The sequence below is a fragment of the Apodemus sylvaticus genome, chromosome 21, assembly GCF_947179515.1.
Source record: "Apodemus sylvaticus chromosome 21, mApoSyl1.1, whole genome shotgun sequence".
In the NCBI taxonomy this organism is placed as follows: domain Eukaryota; kingdom Metazoa; phylum Chordata; class Mammalia; order Rodentia; family Muridae; genus Apodemus; species Apodemus sylvaticus.
Genome location: NC_067492.1, coordinates 47,447,115 through 47,469,595, shown reverse-complemented (window position 1 = coordinate 47,469,595; position 22,481 = coordinate 47,447,115). Strand labels below are relative to the sequence as shown.

Below are 22,481 nucleotides of genomic sequence, written 5' to 3'. Positions count from 1 at the left end.
TTAATGTGTATGTTACAGTCAGTGTGGGATGCAACCTGACATTTCTGTCTCTTTAAACATTTGTCACAGCTTTGTGTTGAGATGCTGTCTTCTGGCCCTTTCTAGGAGATAAATTGTTGTAGTCACCTACCGTTGCAGGACTCCGAAGACCTTCCTTCTTTCTGAGTGTATTTTGGTCCCTGGTCTTTCTCTTCCCTCTTTCCTTCCTCTCCCTTTTGATTCCAAACCACCAATAACTCCTTGTCACTTCTTAAATCAATACGTTCCTTCCAAAAAGGAATGCGAGCAGGTGGGGTATGTCTTGGGTGGTTTTGCTGAAATTATTTTACTTTATGTAATGCTCCACAGTGCCAGCCATGTCGCTGTGAGTGAAACTTTACTGACGCTTTGAAGTGGCAGGACAGCATTCCTTTGGACATATGGACCACCCCTTCCGTAGCCACATGTCAGTGCCACCCCGGTTAACTGTGCATCAGGCCACTGAGATCGCTGCTGAGTGGGCGTTGGAAGGGCCAGCATCATGAGCTGATGTGCTCACTCCCTGTGGCTACACTCCCAGCCCCGGGATTGCGACAGTGGCTCATGGTACAGTCCTGGTGCCATTTATCATAGTGGCTGTATTAATCTGTGGTCCCACCATCAATATATAAGAATTGCTTTTTTGACATCATCATAAGTTTTTTGTTTGTTTATTTTGGGGTGGTTTGGGGGTTTTGGTTTTATTTTCTGTTTTTCATTAAAGCTATTCCACCCGGGTAAGGTTTTCATTTGTGTTTTCCTGATTCGTGGTTGAACATGTTTTTTATAATGTTCTTTATTCATGTGTATCTTCTTTTGAGAAATGTCTATGTAAGTCTATTGCACTTTTTTTGAGATAGAGTCTCTCTGTGTAGACTTGGCTGTCCTGGACCTCACTCTGTAGACCATGCTGGCCTCAAACTCAGAGATCAGCCTGCCTCTGCCTTCTTAAGCATGTATAATTTTTATTAATTAAGTTATTTATTTACTTTACATCCTGATCACTGCTTCAGTTCCCTCCCTCCTCCCAATCCCTCCCGCTCATCTCCCTCCCCCCACACTCTCCTTCCTTTCTCCTTAGAGATGGCGAGGGAGGCCTCCCATGGATATCAACCAGCCTTGGTATCTCAAGTTGCAGTGAGAGATTAAGTACATCTTCTATTGAGGCTAGACAAGGCAGCCCAGTTAGGGGAAAGGGATCTAAGGGCAGGCAACAGAGTCAGAGACAGCCCTGTTCCTGTTATTAGGGGTCTGCTTGAAGACCCAGCTGCACAACTGTTTCATAGTGCACAAGGCCTTGGCCATCCCTGTGGTGTGCACTATTTTTAATAGGATTTTTGAAAGTTTTTTTTTTCTTTTTGCTCTTGAGTGTTCCAGACAGTCTGAATATTAGCCAATTATTTCTAATTTTGTAGACTAGCGTATGGAGAAAGCCCTGGGTCCCGATGGGTAGGGTGTGTGTCAGCTGCCAGAGGACATATCCTGTCACCGCCTGCTGATCTGGAACAGTTTGAATCCAGTGGTTCGTTGCATGACTGGTCTGTTCACTACCTGGCAGGAGAGTCGTACGTTTCCAGTGAGTGACAAACCTCCTGCTTCCCGTCCCATCTCTGCAAATCTTACCAGTGCAGCATGCTTCCTGTGTGCAGCTGGATAATGTAGCGTCTACACTGCTTCTGACCATGCTGATGCCTATCTACCAAGATCAGTAGCCTCTACCAGTTTTGTGTATCAGACAGTGAATTCCCAGGTGCTGGCTGGGCAAGCTACACTGGTTTTAGTTCTCTGTGGACGTAATGGTATGGTGTCACCTTCAGCTATACAACTGATGGCCGCAGGTGTTCCAGCAATGTGGGTTTGCAGGGTTGTGGGGTTGTTCTGCAGCTGGATATGCAGCTCTTTCAGATGGAGTGTGTTTGGCTATTTCCACAAGTTTACTTTGGTGGGTGTTTTTTTTTTTTTTGGTGGGGGGGTATGCTCCAGTTGGTTCAGGGTGGCATGGTGTAGCATTCTCACCAGTAGGGGCAGGGAACTCAGTGGTTTCTGGGGGCCTAGCATGGGTCGTGTTTGAGTAGCTGAAGGTCATACAGAGTCTCTAGAGCAGGGGATCTCAATGTTCCTAGCGCTGCAAAATCTCCACATGCATCTCTGTCGCAACCCTAGCGTGCTTCCCATTCTCCCTCAAATCTCCTTTAGTACAGCTGCTCATGTTGTGGTGGCCCAACCATAAAATTATTTTTATTGCTACCTGATAACTAATTTTGCTTGGAATATGAATTGTAATGTAAATATCTGGTATGCAGGATATCAGATATGCGATCCCCGTGAAAGGTCGGGCAACACACACGTTGAGAAATGCTGCCTTAGAGCCTATGGTGGACGGCTCCTGGCTATGGGGTGGGATGCTCACCGTGTCCAGCCGTGCACCGTTGCCTTTGAAGGCTCTTGTTAGGCAGAGGTGGGTGCTCAGGGTGGACGCCCAGATGCTTCCAGGCACTGGGGATTGCTTTGCCTTGGCTCCTTGTTTGGAGCCTTGGTGAGCCAGTCTGTGCAGGGCAGGCTTCTTGGTGCTTCTCAGGATGAGGGTAAATAGGTAGGGTGGCCACCTGCTTTGTGGGACCACAGCTGGGCAGGTTCTCCAATGGAGCCTGGGTGGTGTCTGGCACTGTATGAACTGGGCGGTTTTTAGGGTAATTGGGTGGTGTGGGTTTCCTAAGCTGAGCTGTGTTTGTGTGGGCATCTTCTGTAGCACATAGGTCATTGGCCATAGCATAAGCTGGCATTGTCAGAGTCTCCTCCTGGCCCACTATCTGCTTTGTGAAGCCCTGTTGGATTCAAAGTTGGTCTTGGTTGGAGAGATGGGATGCTGGGTGCTGGGTGCTGGGTGCCTGGCCCTTCTTGCTGAGGCAGTCCCAGGTGTCCATGTGCATCTCTGTTTTATCCTTAGTGTGCCTCACGCTCTCCCTCAAAACTCCATAGCAATTGTGGGTTTGAGGTTCAGTTTTGATTTTTTTGCTGTTTGATTTGGGGTGTAGGCACGCTGTTGTTGGGTCTGAAAGAGAAAAACTGAAAGAGTTTTTCTTTTTTTTTTGAAAAGCATGTTCTTTTATTGAAAAAGGAAGTAAAAACATTTTATGATGTAATTGAAGATTTACGTGGAAAATATTTCTTATAAAATTGTAGAAAATATAGAGAAACATGTTAAAATTGAAGATTATCATGGAAAATTTTATATAGATATAATAATGGTAGGCATAAAAGTATTCCTAAGTTGATTGAAAGTGGAATTATAACCATTTTCTGATAAACTTGAAGATTTTACATGGAAAATATTTCTGATAAAATTGAAGAAATATATAGAAAAACATGTTAAAATGAAGATTATCATGGAAATTATACAGATAAAATGGTAGGCATAAAAATATTCTAAGTTGATTGAAAGTGGAATTATAAACATTTTCAGGTAAAATTGAAGATTTACATGGAAAATATTTCTGATAAAATTCAAGAAATATATAGAAAAACATGTTAAAATTGAAAATTATCATGGAAATTATACAGATAAAATGGTATATATAAAAACCTTTTTAAATTAATTGAAGGTATAATTAAAAACATTTTGTAATAAAATCAGAGATTTACATTTCTGATAAAATAGAAGAAGTATATAGAAAGACATTGTAAAATTGAAGATTATCATGAAAAATAATGCAGATAAAATGGTAGACATAAAAAGCATTACTAAATTAATTAAAAGGGGTATTATAAACATTTTCTGATAAAATTGAAGATTTACATGAGAAATATTTAGTTAGTCTATGTCTTTTTATTGGGGAGTTGAATCCATTGTTGTTAAAGAGATATTAGGAAATAGAGATTGTTGCTTCCTGTTATTTTTAATGTTATTTTTATGTTTATGTGGGTATCTTCTTTTGGGTTTGTTGGAAAAAGATTACTTTCTTGCTTTTTCTAGGGTGTAGTTTCCCTCCTTGTGTTGGCATTTTCCATCAATTATCTTTGTAGGGCTGGATGTGGACAGATATTGTGTAAATTTGGTTTTATCATGGAATATCTTGATTTCTCCATCTATGATGATTGAGAGTTTTGCTGGGTGTAGTATCCTGGGCTGGCATTTGTGTTCTCTTAGGGTCTGTATGAGGTCTGCCCAGGATCTTCTAGCTTTCATTGTCTCTGGTGAGAAGTCTGGTGTAATTCTGATAGGTCTGCCTTTATAAGTTACTTGCCCCTTTTCCCTTACTGATTTTAATATTCTTTGTTTGTTTAGTGAATTTGGTGTTTTGATTATTATGTGCCAGGAGGATTTTCTGTTCTGGTCCAGAGTTTAGAGTCTGTTTTGGAGTTCTGAAGGCTTCTTTTATGTTCATGGGCATCTCTTTCTTTAGGTTAGGGAAGTTTTCTTCTATAATTTTGTGGAAGATATTTACTGGGCCTTTAAGTTGTAAATCTTTGCTCTCTTCTATACCTATCATCCTTAGGTTTGGTCTTCTCATTGTGTACTGGATTTCCTGGATGTTTTGGGTTACCAGTTTTATGCATTTTGCATTTTCTTTGACTACTGAGTCAATGTTTTCTATGGTATCTTCAGCACCTGAGATTCTTTCTTCTATCTCTTATATTCTGTTGTTGATGCTTGCATGAATTCTTTCCAAGGTTTTCTATCTCCAGAGATGTGTTACTTTGTGATTTCTTTATTGCTTCTATTTCCACTTTTAGATCCTGGATGGTTTTTTTCAGCTCCTTCACTTGATTGTTTGTGTTTTCCTGTAATTCTTTAAGGGATTTTTGTGTTTCCTCTTTAAGGGCTTCTGCTTCTTGACCCATCTTCTATTGTATTTCTTTAAGGGATTTTGTGCTTCCTCTTTAAGGGTTTTTACCTGTTGACCAATGTTCTCCTGTATTTCTTTAAGGGAGTTATTTAAGTCCTTCTTGAAGCCCTTTATCAGCATCATGAGATATGATTTTAAATCCAACTCCTACTTTTCCAGTGTGTTGGGGTATCTGGGACTTGCTGTGGTGGGAGAACTGGGTTGTGATGTTGCCAAGTAGCCTTAGTTTCTGTTGGTAGGGTTCTTGTGCTTGCCTTTCACCATCTGGTTATCTCTGGTGCTGGTTGGTCTTGCTGTCTCTGGCTGGAGCTTGTCCCTCCTGTGAGCCTGTAAGCCTGTGTCTGTACTCCTGGGAGACCAACTCTCTTCTGTCAGGGTCTATGCACAGAAGGCTGTGGAGCCGCCTGGCTCCCTGGTACAAATGGCGGCCTGAAGACCTCTGTCCCAGCTGCTCCACTGATCGTATGCCCCGTGAGCTCCTAGCTGTTCCCCTCAGAGAGAAGGTAGAGATCTCACCTCCTCCTTCAGAAGTGAAAGTGCTGCTGGGAGATCTCTCTCCTGGTGGGCATGCACAGAAGGCTGTGGAGCTGCCCAGCTCCCAGGTGCAAATGGTGGCAGGAGGACTTCTATCCTGAAAGAGTCTTTCAAAGCACCTAAATTAGCTATTGCTCTGAAATTTGAAGTAGTTTGATTGACCTCGTGATTCTCAAAGTGCTTTGAATTTCGGTTTGGGATACACAGCAGGTATCCCAGAACATGGATCCCCAAAGGAGCGTCCTCCTGTGTTTGCTATGTGATCAGTCAGGTTGTGAAGATTACAGATGGTCGAGCTTAAGAAGGAAGCACAGAGCCCGTGAAGGTTTGAAGACAGTCCGCACGTACAAACCACGTGTAGCTGTGCTGTTGCTTCCCCCAAGCTTGACCATGTCAGTTGGTTTTCTTCTGTTAACCATTTCATAGGATGCTTCGGTAAACAACACTCCTGAGAAATCAGAATTAACACAACGCTGTGTGTGCCCTCAGTTTCCTGAAGCTCAATGTTTAGCCGCAGCCTCCTTATGTGATGAGAGACATTTTGCTGACCTGCCCCTGCTCCCGCCCCCGAATCCACTGTGTATGGTTTAAACTAGCGAATGAATGCTTGTACCTTTGTGGCTTTGATTCTAAAGGCACTGGCGATTGAAACCAGAGCTCGCTGTGTGCTGGACAAACGCTCTGCCTCTGATCCCCAGATGTCTTTTTATCTTGAGACAAGGTCTCACCAAGCTGCCAGGCAGGCCCTGCAGAGTCGATTTTCGTAAATAGAAAGTTTGCAGGATACGAAATGAACAAAGTGACTGAGCCTCAGCCTGGCAGGGCAGCAAAGCCGCTGTGTGTCTGTAGAACTGTCACCGTCCTCCTTCGAGCACCTACACTTCCTGGAGGATCCTTCATCCTTAATCACCTGGAATACAGCAATATCTTTTCATATTTAAATTCCTGAAAATAACAACCTTTAAACCACACCAGCCTCATTTCTTCTGCTTTGTTCTTCAAAGATATGAGCCCCAGGAAGAAACTGTCAAGTTGTGTTTTAAGTAAAACTTAAGGCTTTGGGGGCAACAAGCGTTTTTTTAAAAATTGTTTTTGCTAAGCTTCGTAACAGAATGTGACATTTTTCAACCTTTATTTCAGCATCGTTCAAATCACCTTAAGTTCTTTAAGTGAGTGAGGGCCAAGCCCCACGCCATAGGTGTGCAAATAGAAAGAAGGTGGCTCACACTGGACATCGGTGGGCCAGGCAGATGGATCAAGAAGGAGGCAGTTTGGGGCTTTGCTACTTGAGACGATGTGCTTAGAGCGCCCTCGTGTGGGCAGTTTGGGAAATACAGCACAGCATGGGTGTGGGATCTACAGGCTTGCAAGTTACCTACCCAAACCCCCCTCTCTCTCTTCTCTTTCTCTCTCTCTCTCTCCCCCTCCCTCCCTCCTTCCCTCCCTCCCTTCCTCTCTCTGATCTAAGTGTGAACCCAATTGGGTTCAAGGTGTCGGGTTGTTTTGCTATTTTTCTTGTCCCTGAAGCTGCCTGGGAAACGTTTATAACTATGCCATTCATTAAATAAGCAGCAGTGTGCCTGGTTTCTTAACTTTATATTTTTGTTACTTCACTTAACAAAACAATATCTTTTTTTTACTGTTTTTCAAGTTAGCAACTACTTTGTGGATTTCCCCCACGTGACCCATTAAGTCATCAGAGACACTTAAACGTCTGCTTCGTTTGTTAGCTTAGCACTGGTTTTGGTTTTTGTTTTGTTTTGTTTTTAAGACACAACCTAAAACAGAACATAATTGCCACAGACTTGTCATGTGTAAATCTATGAGAGGCTCGCGGCTGGCATACTAGACAGTATGGACAAATGCCCTTTCTCGTGGGCTTTTTGGTGTGAAAACCTAATTATTGAATGAAAATCTGAAATCCCTTTGCTAGAGAAATTCAATAAACTAAAACTACTGAGCACAGTTCGGGTGGAGTTGAGTTAAATAAGAATGAGTGTTGGCTTATGAATCTCCAAGGTAATCGTCAGCTCTGAGAACCCTGAGGTGGTCAGGTTTAATCAGAACATGGAGGCCAGGGATTGGCTCAGTAGTAGAGTGTTTGCCCGGCTTGTACCAAGCCCTGAGTTTGACAACCTGCTAAGGAGACTGTAGGGAGAACTTACCGCATCACACTTCAAGATTTCCTGTTTCAGCTTTAATTCAAAATCTCTTTATCCCCATGTTAATACTTTTGCTAAGAAATTATGTAAATGAGATGGTTGGTTTTTCTCCAGTTGGTTCTAATTATTTCTAAATATTGTAAGATCATAATTTGACCTGTAGATTAGAGGAGCATTTCCACTCATGATATTCGTCATGCGAGTGAGCTTGGTGGTAATGTACAGTAATTGGACTTAAGGGCGCCGAGAGAACGTCATTATACTTTAACAAGCAATGAGTAACCTGTACTTATCAGCAGTGTGGTTCTTTTTCCCTCCATTTAGATATGAAGTAAATTTTCAAGATGGTATTGATTGTGGAGGTGCATACATTAAACTTCTAGCAGACACTGGTGACTTGATTCTGGTATGACATTTTAATATCTAACAACACCCTGTTAACGTCAGTAAGTATTTTAAGGACGGGTTGACAACAACTGAAAATTCATTTTCAATGTCTTTTTTCCAACATGAGTTTCCATGGCCTTTATAGCCACACAGTCACACTGTGTGATGAAGACATCGAATCTGTGCTCTTCAGAAACATAAGTAACTGTACTCTCCCTGTGGGTAGAAGTGGCAGGTGCTTAGAGATACTCGTGAGGTATCAAACTGGAGCTCCTCACAAGTTTGTTCGGAGAAGTCGACCGAGGCACAGAGCCCACATTAAAAGCTGTATCTTCTGTGCTGCAAACACCCAGAGAGCTCTGATAGTTTGGGGACATTTCTTAGAGATTTCCACAGTGGGAGTCCTGCCAGGGTCTGATAGAACAGAAGCAAGGGTCCGTGTCATGGTTGGGATGGCCTTGCTGAGACCTGCTCCACGGTGCACAGCAGAGCCTGCTTTCTGCACTGCTGGCTGTAGGATCAGGTAAGAGAGGCTGCTTGCAGGCTGTGGGGAAGCTCTTGGTTGAGATCTTGTAGGTCTTAGTGGAGGGGTGGCAAAGACATAGTATGCTTGAGTTCCTTTAAGAACTTAATTGGACCCAGCAAATCCTCAGAGCCCTTCTAACGTAGGAACTGTCATCTCCACATCGGAGGCATCATGGGATCCAGAGGCTCAGAAGCTCACTCAGCCTCACATGTTTGATTGAGTACAGGAGCCGAGTACAGGATCTGAGAGCAGCGGGCCTGACTCGCAGAGGGATATTGTGCTGGAGGGACAGACCCCACAAGGAATGAAATCTGGAGTGCTTCTCCGTCTGAGCACTTTTTTGTTGTTGTTGTTGTTTTGTTTTGTTTTTGGCTAGGGGGTCATTTCCTTGTAACTTCCTAATAGGTAACAAATAATCATTTTAGTCTGAGGTCATACATGTGCCTAGCGCCCCACGAACTGCTAATAGCTATCTGCATAGAACAATTGAAGTTTGTCTGAGATGTCCCAAGCATCCTCAGGAAGGAAATAACGTGTGCTTTTCTAAAGTAACACATTACTTTGAAGCAAAAGTCCTCACTTTGCCATATCCTTTATTATCTTTTGTGTTACTTGATAAGTTGGCATTTAATATAGTTTGTAAATTCTGCCCATTGGACATAATAGAGAAAGCCAAAGAGTGTACCATGAACTCTGGACTAATTGGGACCATCTCTCTCTTTGAAGGAAAACTTTTATGATAAAACATCCTATACCATCATGTTTGGACCAGATAAATGTGGAGAAGATTATAAACTTCATTTAATCTTCAGACACAAACATCCCAAAACTGGAGTTTTTGAAGAAAAGCATGCCAAACCTCCAGATGTCGATCTGAAAGAGTTCTTTACAGACAGGAAGACTCACCTCTATACCCTTGGTACACCTTTAATTCATTCACTCAAAAGTTCTCGTTTCCATGGAGATGCTGACAGCTTGTGCTTTCAGGAGAGAATAAATGTATCTACCTTTAAGAAGTTTATCTTTGGGGGAAGATAAGTTGCGTCATGGGAAGGGGGTGTCATAAGAGGAGATTCCAGGATGGAAGTTACTTAACAGTGCATCTTTCCTGATAGTGTTCCTTGGGTGGGGTTTATGTATAAAAATTATGTTTGTAGGAAAATTCATTTTTAAGAGTGATGTATACTGGGGTTGAGAACTTTCAAGTGGTTCTGAAACAGTTTAAGTTCTTTGTGATATACTGCAACCTCTTAAGGTTGAGGGGTTTGTCTTAATATGAAGAAGATTGGGCTAAACTGTAAAGAGGTACTTTGCGGCCATGAGTCCCCACCAGGTCAGCTAGCTGCTTGGTAATTTTATCTGTGGAGATAATGGAATTTTTCATCGTTGAAAAATGATTTTAAAACAAATTTTATCTTTATTTTAGAAAATAGTGTAGCTCATGATTTCAGCAAGTTTTGATTCAATACATTGGTTTTCCCTGGTTAGGAGAAAAACGTTTATCCATAAACTTTTAAGTCATTTTATTATTTATAAGATTATCTTTCCATCTGTCTGAATACTAACCATCAGGTGTTAAAATTGTTGTTCTTTAGTGATGAATCCGGATGATACATTTGAAATATTAATCGATCAAAAAGTTGTGAACCAAGGGACCTTGCTAGATGATGTGGTCCCGCCTATCAATCCACCCAGAGAAATTGATGACCCCAATGATAAAAAGCCAGAAGAGTGGGATGACAGAGCCAAGATCCCAGATCCCACCGCAGTCAAGCCAGACGACTGGTAAGCCAGGGCCTCAGCTGCAGGCCTAGTCTGTCTGAGTAACGGTTGCAGCTATGAGACTCTTAACAGCAGAGCTGTTAAAACTGCCGACTTCAGTGGTTTTCTATGAAATAATTTTCAGAAATTGATGTTGCATGGTCCTATCTTCCTATCATTTTAATTTAAATTTTTCTTTAATATGTTTACTTTATTGCTTTTCTTTTCCTTGTGTGCTTTTTTTTTTTAATGATATCAGTTCTGCAGGAAAATCCATGAGTTTGAAACAGCAAGTCTTTCCTTTCATCTCAATTCCTGACTTGTTGTACTTCATCTGTGTGCAATATTCTCTATAGGTGTAGATTGGTTTGGGTTTTGTTTGTTTGTGCTATTTTTCTTTTGTAGGTTGATAGTTTGAGTTTTTTGGTTTTGCTTAACAATAACTTGGCTTTAGGTTGTTGCGTTGTCAATGTCTTATTTAAACTCTCCTTGGGACTCACTGGCACCAACATGCTAAAGCTTGACTTGTCTTTACTAGCTGTTGGTGTTGCCATCCTAGGGGAAGGTTTTCTTACCTGAATGTATTGGGTTGATAAGTTCCCATAGCTTGAGGTTGGATGGTGAAGGACGCCCAGTGAATCGCTCTTTCTAATGAGCTAGTCTTTGTCCATCACATATGTTTTATGATTTCTGCATAAAGACCACGTACTTTTATTCCTAAGAACCACGGTTTTTTCCTGTCTATTGCATAACCCTTAATTAAGGTTTGCTAAATAGATTGTATTTCTTGCTGTGTTTAACCACCACGCTAGGTTGTACTGTAAAACAAATATCCCCGAACCGACCAGGCCAGGCTGACAAGTCATGCTGACAGTTACCTCAGTGGACTGAGGTGGAGGATGAAAGGAGGGCTGAGTGAGAGGTGACTGACTCTGGCTTGGCTGAGAGGCTGCTAAGTGGCAGATCCCAGGTTTCAGTCCACCCCGGCCTGGCCCTCCCTGTAGGGGAGCTGAGAAAGAGAGACAGCACCCTGAAATGGCCGCCATGACTGAGACTAGAATTAGCACACTGGCGAATATAAATCCTAAGAGTTAAAAACAAGCCTCCTGTGAGACTATAGCATGATGTTTGCATGCTTGTTGAAATGCCTGTCTCTCAGAGGGCTAATATCCAACATATACAAAGAACTCAGGAAGTTAGACTCCAGAGAACCAAATAACCCTATTAAAAAATGGGATACAGAGCTGAAAACAGAATTTTCAACTGAGGAATATCGAATGGCTAAGAAGCACCTAAAGAAATGTTCAGCATCCTTAGTCATCAGAGAAATGCAAATCAAAACAACCCTGAGATTCCACCTCACACCAGTCAGGATGGCCAAGATCAAAAACCCAGGGAACAGCAAATTCTGGAGAAGATGTGGAGAAAGAGGAACACTCTTCCATTGCTGGTGGAATTGCAAGCTGGTAAAACCACTCTGGAAATCAGTTTAGCAGTTTCTCAGAAAATTGGGCATAATACTACTGAAGGACCCTGCTATACCACTCCTGGGCATATACCCAGAGGATTCTCCAGCATGTAATAAGGACACATGCTCCACTATATTCATTGCAGCCTTATTTATAATAGCCAGAAGCTGGAAAGAACCCAGATGTCCCTCAACGGAGGAATGGATACAAAAATGTGGTATACATACACAATTGAATACTACTCAACAACTAAAAACAATGAATTCATGAAATTCTTAGGCAAATGGGTGGAACTGGAAAATGTCATCCTAAGTGAGGTAACTCAATCACAAAAGAACACACATGGTATACACTCACTGATAAGTGGATACTAGCCCAGAAGCTTGGAATAGCCAAGACACAATTCACATATCAAATGATGCCCAAGAAGAAGGAAGAACCAAGTATGGATAATCTGGTCCTTCTTCTAAGAAGAAACAAAATACCCACAGGAGGAGATACAGAGACAAAGTGTAGAGCAGAGTCAGAGGGAAAGACCATCCAAATACTGTCCCACCTAGGGATCCATCCCATATACAGCTACAAAACCCAGACACTATCGAGGATGCCCACAAGTGCTTGCTGACCAGAGCCGGATATAGCTGTCACCTGGGAGGCTCAGCCAGCCATTGAACTGATTACCGGATCCCCAATGGAGGAGCTAGAGAAAGGACCTGAGGAGCTGAAGGGGTTTGCAGCGCCACAGGAGGAACAACATGAGCCACCCAGTACTCCCAGAGCTCTCAAGGACAAAACCATCAACCAGAGAGTACACATGGAGTTACCCATGGCTCCAGAAGCATAGGCAGCAGAAGATGGCCTTGTTAGACACCAAAGGGAGGAGAGGCCCTTGGTCCTGGGAAGGCTCAAAGCTGCAGTGTAGAGGAATACCAGGACAGGGAAGTGGGAGAGTTGATTGAGGAACAGGGGGAGGGGAGATGGCTTATGAGACTTTCGGGGGGGGGGGGGGGAAACCAGGAAAAGGGACAACATTTGAAATGTGAATAAAGAATATATCTAATTTTTTTTAAAAAAAGAAATACCTGTCTTGTCTGTACTTTCTCAGTATAGTATATCACATTGAGTGGCTGACTCACACCCACCTGCTTAGCACTGGTATCTTTTTTATATCTTTTGCTGGGTACTGCTTACAATCTGATTATAAATCGCATGCTGCTAAGCTCTTTAGTGCCGCCCGGCTCTGTGGCTGACTGGCACACAGGCGTCTGCGGCATTCCTGTCTTCCCAGAAGGACCCAACATTCTGCACTCTTGGCAAGAATGACCTCTTACAGGGTCTGGCTTCTCCATCTGGTTCCCGAGCCTGCCCGGCATCGGTGCCTTTGTCTGCAGCAATCACACCTCGCATAGAATCATCATGACTCCATTCATTCACAAGTTATTGAAAATCCGCACAATTTCCCAGTTTTGAGGAATTACAAGTAAATGCGTAATAGAAATCTGCGGACAGATCTTTGGAGGGTAAATGCCTAGGCACGGAATTGCTGGACTGTTCTGAGAACGTGTGTGTGTGTGTGTGTGTGTGTGTGTGTGGTTCATAACGGCAGGTGGGTGATCTCTGCCACCCTGTCACTCATTTTCTACTCTAAGGCACTCACTCTCCCACTTTGCCAGTTTCAGATGTTTGCTTTTTGCTGTGTTCTGATTCGGATTTCTTTTTCCTCCTGGTGTCTTCCTGTTCTTTGAGCTTCTTAGAACATGGTCAAGAGGTGCGGTGTTATAGATTTGGCTGCTTTTCCACTAGACATTCTGGCAGCTCCGTACGTGCGTGTTTCATTGTTTGCCATTGTCTGATTATTTTTTTAACTTTGCCTGTGAAAACTCATTTCCTCCAGCCGTGTGCTTGCAAACATTGCTGTGACCACCTGTGCAGAACATGGGTCTTGTTCTTAGGAAAACCAAACGTGTCAGCACTACTGATCCAGAGAGATGTTGCCTGCCTTTCCCTCCAGACAAGCTTTACAAGGGAAGGAGGAGCAAGCCACGTCATTTGATGAGTCCTACCTCGTCAACAGTGGTGGGCCCCCTCCCCCCACCATGAGCCCACACCGCTTCAGCCTTGTAGACCCAGAAAGAGGAAGAAGCTGTAGCTAACAGCTTCATGTTTGGTGAATGCATTAGATTTGTGTTAGGAGGTACGAAAAGAAAGGCTTTGTCAAAAGCCAGCGTCTGGTTGCTGTGCGTGTTCAAAGCCTGACTCTGAGGTCAAGCTGGCTGAGTCTGCGCATTAGCCGTATTGGGGCCAGGGTGAGGTTACTGTGCTTGTTCAGAGACTGACCCTGAGGTCAGGTTGGCTGAGTCTGTGCACTAAAAGAATTGGGTTTAGTCTGTGTTGCAGCTTGAGATTTGCATGGAAAGCTGTGAGTGAGCTGATGGGGTCACGGTGTCCACGTCTCTGGAGCAGTGACGTCACAGCAACGTCATGGTCACTCTCCTAACACTCATTATGCTCATACTCCTCCTCGGGGTTTGCTTCCTAAGTCAGTGTTGCTTTTTAAATTAAAATGCTAGATGTGAATATGGAGAGTATGAAGAATCTTTTTAAATATGACATGAATTAGAAAAGTCATAAAATGCTAATAAATTTAGCTGCTTGAAAACATACAGTTTGCACATGGCAAAAGGAACTCCAGAGTCATGTTAAAGGCCTGGCACCATGTTAGAAACACATAGCTCAGCACCTGGAAAGTAAGCAGGAGGGTCAGGGCGTTACAGTTATTCTTGATCACACAGAAAGTGCCAGGCTAGATGGGTAAGGAAAGGAAAGGAAAGAAAAGGAAAGGAAAGGAAAGGAAAGGAAAGGGATGAAGAGGGGAGGGGAGGGGAATGAAGGGAAGGAAAGGAAAGGAAAGGGAAGAGAGAGGAAAGGCCAGAAACATTTATTTTAAAACACACGAGGACTGTGGGATGACTCATTAGCTGAAGGTCCCTGCCACTGGGCCTGATGGTCAAAGTCCCACCCTCAGAGCCCACATGGAAGAGAAAACCAGCTTCTACAAGTTGTCCTCTGACCTCCTGTGTGCTGTGGCATAAGTGCACATTCACATAGGCATACATATGTGTCTGTGCTCTCGAATGTGCACACACACATACAGAGAAATAAATAATTAAATGTATTTTTTTAACCTGAAAATGTAGAAAGTGGAAAGATTATATTTTTACAGTATATAGCCAGCAAAGGGCCGATTTCATGATGTGGAATTAATAATCTACCTAAGAGGTGTGAGTGGCTTGGATATGCACTTCCCTGCTGTGCACTTCGCTTAGACCTTACTCCGGATTTCAGGGCCGGGCTGCACTGCCTCCATCGCCCTCCGCATCTCTGTCTCTCCTGAGCACGGGCAGACTGTCCTCTGAGCTCTTGCTTCTGGCCCTAGAAGCTCCTTCTACACTGAGTCTTCACTGAGACTTTCCCGAGCCATTCCCCGACACAGACATGGTCCAAAGGCTTCTGTAGGGGGTAGCTGTGGACAGGAACACATTCCTTGGTGTGAAGTGTCTGGGTTAGACTGACTTCACTGTGACAGAAAACACTCAGCAGTCAACACATGAGGAAGCCGACCCTGAGCTCAGTGTCAGCCATTCTATCCAGAGCTGCCCGGCTCCACTGTTGGTGGCTGCGGTGTCAGGACACCTTGGAAAGGAGCATGTTGTGAAACAGAGCTGCCCGCCTGTGGCATTGGGGAAGCAGAGGGGCATCGCTTTATAACAAAATCTCCTGCTTGAAATCCATTAAGCTAGGAGTCGATTAATTTACGAACCAAAACCCTCCTGATCCAGTCACCCCTTCTCTAAACTCGCCTCGCTAGGAACCAAGCCTTCAACACATAAAGCAAGCCGTGTCACAAAGCAGCCAGTGCATACATTTTTGCTGAGCTTTGGTGACAAAAGCAAGATTGAGCATGCCATGATGCAGGGTTGTCATTTATGTAAAAAAGTGTGTGCAATGTGTGCATGGAACATGAGACCACATACGACAAGTGAATGGGGTGCATGTGTGTGCGTGTGCATGTGTGAGTGTGCGTGTGCATGTGTGTGGGTGTATAAGGTGCCCTTAGTAGGCACACAGACTAAATAGGACATACTGCCATGGTACCTTCTGGACATTTTGACATGTGTATTTAAGAACTTCCTAAAATAGTAAGTACATTATTGTAACGATGTCTTTGCAGGGATGAAAATGAACCTGCCCAAATAGAAGACTCAAGCGCGGTTAAACCTGACGGCTGGCTTGATGATGAACCAAAATTTATCCCCAATCCTAAAGCTGAGAAGCCTGAGGACTGGTGAGCATCCCCCAGTTCCCGCATGGTGCCGAGTGTGTCACAGCCTGCGAGCTAAGGAGCTAAAGTAGTCCCTGCTCTAATCCTCCAGGAGCGAAGACATGGACGGAGAGTGGGAGGCGCCACACATTCCTAACCCAGCCTGTCAAATCGGGTGTGGAGAATGGAAACCTCCCATGATAGATAACCCAAAGTACAAAGGAATCTGGAGACCACCAATGATCAATAATCCTAACTACCAGGTGATAGCCCTGTCCCCGGTCTGTAGTAAGGTCGGATTGTTTTATCTAATCCTCACCAGAGTCTGCAGCTCTTAGAAGTTTTATTTGTCATTTTATGAAGCTAAAGAAAGTCATCTAACTTAGGTTTGGAAAGAGGCGTGGTCTGGGGCGGGACCACGTGGTTCTCCCTAGGAAGGGAAGATAGAACAGACTTTATGGGTGGGCGGGGGGGTGGGGCAAGAGCGGGGGGGGGGGGGGGGAGATGAAGTAAAGACAGAGTATGAAGGGAGAGATGGCTGGGATTGGGGAGCACTTGGGGGTGGTGTGGAAACCTAGTGCAGTGGGAACTTCCTGGAATCTAGTGAAGACTCCTGGTAATGGGGAACACAGAGTCCCAGCTGGTCATCTCTGTAGCCAGGCAAGGCTCCCAGTGGTGAGAGCAGGGCACATTTAATTGAGTTGTTGGCTAAGGGGATCCCATGGAAATCCCTAAACAACCCAGACTGTTGCTAAGGCAAAGGGTTTCTCTCTGAAAGCTGATGGGGTGGGGGTGGAGAGTGGGGGCAACAGACACTTCCTGTGAACATGGAGAAGTTGCACTGATGCCTACATGAAGCCCTCACCCCTATGTTCTAGTCTCTGGGGTCCAGGAAGCTCTGCAAGCTTCAAGAAACATGGATACCCACCCTGCCACAAAACTATCAACCCACCATCCGTCCTGCTTGCAAAATATGCTAGGGCAGTTGTGGCACAGAACTTGGTGGGAGTGGCCAAGCAGTGTGTGATTTGATTTAAGGCCCACTCCACGAGAAGGCACTCATACCCAGCACTCTAGGTTACCCAAGTAAGACCCCTAGGGTAAAAGCAAAAGTAATAATATTTAAAATAAAGTATCAATAAAAAAAATGGATGTAGCAACTTTTGCTGGATGTGGTAGCACACACCTTTACTCCCAGTCCTCGAGAGGTAGAGTTAGGAGTATTTCTGTAAATTCAAGGCCAGTCTGGTGTACAGAGCAAATTCCAGGACAGTTAGAGCTATATAAAGAAACCATCTCTGTCTCTCTCAGACAGATGGACGGATGGACGGACAGACAGATAGATAGGGATATAGAGATATATAGAGATGGTATACACATACAAATATGATTATATATTCTAATTCTTCACAGTAGTCTTCATAGCATTCATTTATCACAAGCTATGGTATGTGTGTGCACACATATATGTGCACGCGCGTGCTTATGTGCATGGACATGTGATTGTTCTTCTTTTACTGTTTTTGAGACACTGTCTCTCAGTGAACCTGGATCTTTCTGACTCAAGTAGACTGACTAGCCAACAGATTCCAGGGATCCACTGTCTCCTTCTTCTCAGGACTGGGATCACAGCCATTGTCTGACAGCACCAGCTTTTTAGATGGTGCCAGGGACTAAAGTCAACTCCTGTATCTTCCCACAGAGGCACATGTTACCCTGAGCCACCTCCCTATCCCTTAGAAAAGGCTCCTTTCTATTTGTTTAATGACATCACTTTATCCAAAAGTGTCTTTCTTTGTTATTTCTTCCAGGGAATTTGGAGTCCTCAGAAGATTCCGAACCCGGACTATTTCGAGGACGACCACCCGTTCCTCCTGACTTCCTTTAGTGCACTGGGCCTAGAGCTTTGGTCCATGACTCCTGACATCTACTTCGATAATTTTATCATCTGTTCAGAAAAAGAAGTGGCAGATCAGTGGGCTTCCGATGGCTGGGAACTGAAGATAATGGTGGCAAATGCTAATGAGGTGTGACAATGACCACAGACAACATAACTGCGGGCGGGCCTTGGGACCCACCCCGGCTGTGGGACATACAGATGCAGTAACTACTAAATGCCAAGGAAATGGACTTGAATACATTTACACAGAGTATCGAGCTTTTCCTCATAGACTGCATGGTGAACTTAAATTATAATAGCCCTCATGAGATTCAAAGTCCAATTGTTATAGCATATAGGTTATAGCATCAAAAATGACGTCTTTGCATTTTCATGTCGGCAGTGCAAGGCTGGGTTATAACAGTAATCTACATGCATTCCAACTATTTTTACTCAGAGAAATGCCAAGATGCCTAACTTCAGCATTATTGTGTTTGTTTGCACTGCTGTGCTGTGTGCTCTGGGCTAGCTGGCCTGTGAGCCTGCTGACTCCACTTCCCGGCTCACCCTGGGGTGTAGGATTACAGATGCAGGCCACCGCATCCTACATTTTATACGATGGTCAGCACTTTAATCTGTTGAACCATTCACCCATGCCCAGTTGGTTGCTTTAGACACTTGATTGTTACAAGTGAAGTATGTCGTGGCCTCAGATTTTAATTTGATAAAATTCATACACAAGGACCACTTGTGAAATTGTTCATATAAAAAGAAAAAGAGAACAGAGTAATCCCAGAGTGATTTTATCAGGAAGTTCTTTAACAGAACATATCATCAAAGATGTCTTTTTCCGTGTGTGAGCACACACATGCGTGTGCGTGTGTGTGTGTGTGTGTGTGTGTGTGTGTGTGTGTCTGTGTGTGTCTGTGTGTGTCTGTGTGTCTCTGTGTCTGTGCACATGCTCACTGGTTAGTAGTGTAAGATGTACAGAATCTGTGGAAGTCTGTGAACTCCCTGCTGTCTCCCGCAGCCTGGTGTACTCCGACAGCTGACGACGGCTGCAGAGGAACGCCCCTGGCTCTGGCTCATGTATCTGGTGACGGTCGGGTTGCCCATAGCATTAGTTACTTCATTTTGTTGGCCAAGAAAAGTAAAGGTAAAGGAAACACACCTTTTTTTTTTCAACTTTGTTTTTTCAGATTTGCTTCTGTTCCAGAGTTGTATGGGTCAAGCAATGTAATGAATCCAATGCAAATGTAATGAGTTCAGTTTCCTGTAAGATTTACTGAGTTGATTATGTACCTCATCAGTTAGTGCAAAAAACCAAACAAACAGAAAACAGGTAGATAAATGCTCTAACGGAGAGGACACGCATTGTGTATTTCAATCATTACTGTCTGTGCACTAAAAAAGAAAGATAAAATAAAAATAGGGCTAGCTCAGTAATACCAGCTTTTGTTAAACTACCACAGAAAAAATATGAAGACGTGGGGCCTAAAAAACCTGAATTATGCAAACTGCAAAGCAAGGCCGCTCTGGAACAAGAGGCAGAGGAGGAGAGGGCCCTGGAGATGCCAGAAGATTTGCAAGAGGAAAAGAAGCCAAATGAAGCTGAGGCCGTCATCGTGGAAAAGGGTAAGGCTGTGCTGATGGCTTGTGGCACCCGCCCTGGCCTGCCAGCACTGACAGAATTGTCTGCCCTGCTCCACGTCTGATGTGCACAGGAATTGGCAAGAGCGTGTGACTTTGGGAGCGTGACTAGCAAGCCTCCGAGAGGGACAGCCCTCTGAGCAGGCACCCTGTTTACCCTGCGTGTCCTTAGGGCTGTGTGACCAGGCATACCCTCAGCCCAATGGGGCACCTGCAGCAGTCCAAACAGTTCCACCCAAGTCTAGCTTGATGAGCCAGTGGGTTCCTTACGGGTGCATGGTGACTCAAAGGCAGCATGCATGTGTGCACATGTGTGTGCCAGAGAACGTAGCACAGGACTAAGTTCTTAGAAAAGAAGTGTGTGTGTGTGTTGTCTGGTGTGTGTGTGTATGTATATGTGTGTTGTCTGGGTATGTGTGTGTATGTATATATGTGTGTGTGTTGTCTGTGTGTGTGTGTTGTCTGTGTGTGGTGTGTGTGTGTGGTGTGTGTGTATGTGTGTGTGTGCTGTCTCTGTGTGTGTGTGTGTGTATAAATTTAGGTTATAGGTTCTCAGAGTCTTTGTAACTTATTAGTACATTATATTTATGTTTCTGTCATAAATAACAATTTTGGGAATACTTAAATATCCAAGAGACCTTGTTTAAGGCAGTTCTGTGCTTCTGCACTGTCCTGCACTGCACATGTGCAAACGTGAGAAAAGAGAGAGCATGTGGCTGGTTTCCTCCAACCTAATTTTTGGCAAAGTAAGTTTTTACTTTTTATAATTCTTAGGACATGTTCTCTTTTTTTGCTATGGAATCTCTTCCTCCCTTTCTTCCTCCTCCTCCCCTTCCTCCTCCTCTTGGGTGCTCCTCCCGGTCCTTATCTCCCCTCTTTTCCTCTTCTTTCTCCTCCCCCTCCCTCTCCCTCCCCCCCCCATCTGTTCATAAAGATGGTGACAAAGCTGGGATTTGGCTACAGAGACTATGGGAGAATCAGCACCTGGGAAAGGTAGAGGCGGCGCCATGCGCTCCAGGATACTTAGACAGCCCGCTGAAGAGCACAGAGGCCTGAGTGAAGGGGTGTCACTAAAGCTGAGAATCATTGGGGTTTCTTTGTTATATCATCACAATTTTAGGAACTCACCCTTTGCTTCAAAAAGATGATTTATTTATAAATGTAAAATAATGAGTATTTACAATTAGCTCATTTTTTTTCTTTTCAGTTTTGAAGGATTGAAATGGCTTTTTAATTTTAGAATTTAAATAAATCCCCCTTAATTCTTAATCCTTTTTCAGTAGCAAAATCCTAACTCATGGGGTCTCTGCCTTTAATGAAATCTGTATTCCAGAAGAAGTAATTGGTGAACCGGAAGAGAAGAATGAGGAAGACGGAGAGACCATAGAAGGGCAAGAGGAAGTGAGCAAGCTGAGTAAATCCGGATCTGAGGATGAGGTGAGCCCTCCCCACAGGGCAGGCTTCCCCCGCCCCCACCCGCCCTCCCTGTCCCTCAGGTCACCTGTGCCCCGCTAGGTAAAGGCTGCACTGGTAAGAAGACACAGATGTGGCTGAGTCTGTAAAATGCAGTCCTCCTGTGGAAAACACAGGGCTGCAGTCAGACTGGCGCCTCTGCCCACTCTAGCGTTTTGTCAGTAAGCTCAGTTACTCTTTTTGTTTGTTTGGTTTTGGTTTTTTCAAGACAGGGTTTCTCTGTGTAGCCCTGGCTGTCCTGGAACTCACTCTGTAGACCAGGCTGGCCTTGAACTCAGAAATCCGCCTGCCTCTGCCTCCCAGGTGCTGGGATTACAGGCGTGCACCACCACGCTCAGTTATTCTTGAATAGCATCATTTTAGTCAGGGCGTCGCACTGTGAAGGACGTTGGCCACATGTGTGTGCTCTGTCCCTAGTTTGCTTTGAGGTGCAAACGCATCTGAAAGAACAGAGGGGAAACTGTTACTTCTCTTCTCACTTCTCTGGAAACTTTCATTCCAGAAGTTCTGAACTAATCTCTGTAAAACCGACTCAGGATTCATTACTCACAGAACCCCTGTGATGAAATCTCTTTATCAGTGAAAAAAGCAGGGTTATTTGGGAAGAGACATCAGGCCAGTGTAAACAATTAAAACCCCAAGGCACCTTTGTGAAGTACAGGAACCTGTGTCACACAGCACTGGACAGTTAAGGCACATGGTTTAAAGAATGTGGAAAGAGCCTGCTGTTGCCGGCTAGTTACAGATCACATGAAAGGAAACGTTCCCCTCATTCATTCTTTTCCAGATGAAGGACGCTGATGAGAGCACAGGATCTGGAGACGCCCCACTGAAGTCATTACGCAAGAGGAGGGTACGGAAGGACTGAAGTGCTTCAAGTATCCCGGAGAGAGAGATCTGGCATCTAGAGTTAGGGTGCCCAGAAGGACAGTGACTCTGGGCATCTGCACAAACTCCTCTAAGTATCTAGCAATGTTACTCTTTCACACACTTCTTTCTTTCTTTCTTTTGGGGGGCGGGGGGAAGTAACTTTGAAGTTAACTGGTCTTTGAATTTAGAATAAAAGAAAAGTGGCACATTACATGAGAGCCAAGATACTCGTCTCCTTAGAGGTTACCGTTTAACAGTTGGAAGGAAGATCATTTTGGTTTTATGGCGCAAAAAATAATGTGTTTTGTGTTCGCCTGCTATTGGAGCATCTGCTATTGGGCTTTTCCTCTGCCGTGCCTGTGCAGGAAGCAGCAGGTTAGCTTTGCCCTGAGATGTGGGTGTGCTATGAGGTACAGACTGAAGGTGGTGGACTCCATGGATGACTGTGCGATGCTGTCTGCACTATAGAGTGTGAGCAAGGAGTCACACTTCCCTGGCTTGTGCTACTCTGTGCTGAGGTCAGTTCACTCAGCTCACAGAGTCCTTGAAGAGGCGCTGCGCTGGCAAGCCTGTCAACTGAGCGA

The 22,481-nt window shown here is 44.2% G+C and overlaps 1 protein-coding gene across 1 annotated transcript in view; it reads left to right on the top strand.

Moving 5' to 3' along the window:
- Clgn (calmegin) overlaps positions 1-22,108 on the top strand; it is a 34,387-nt gene extending 12,279 nt beyond the window's left edge. Inside the window, exons 6-15 of the mRNA XM_052166483.1 lie at positions 7,886-7,967; positions 9,201-9,393; positions 10,070-10,259; positions 15,936-16,049; positions 16,138-16,288; positions 17,837-18,052; positions 18,935-19,060; positions 19,377-19,539; positions 20,888-20,991; positions 21,815-22,108. Coding sequence (XP_052022443.1) covers positions 7,886-7,967; positions 9,201-9,393; positions 10,070-10,259; positions 15,936-16,049; positions 16,138-16,288; positions 17,837-18,052; positions 18,935-19,060; positions 19,377-19,539; positions 20,888-20,991; positions 21,815-21,895 — 1,420 coding nt within the window. The 3' untranslated portion in view covers positions 21,896-22,108. The remainder of the gene's footprint in view (positions 1-7,885; positions 7,968-9,200; positions 9,394-10,069; positions 10,260-15,935; positions 16,050-16,137; positions 16,289-17,836; positions 18,053-18,934; positions 19,061-19,376; positions 19,540-20,887; positions 20,992-21,814) is intronic.
- The last annotated feature ends 373 nt before the right edge of the window (positions 22,109-22,481 follow it).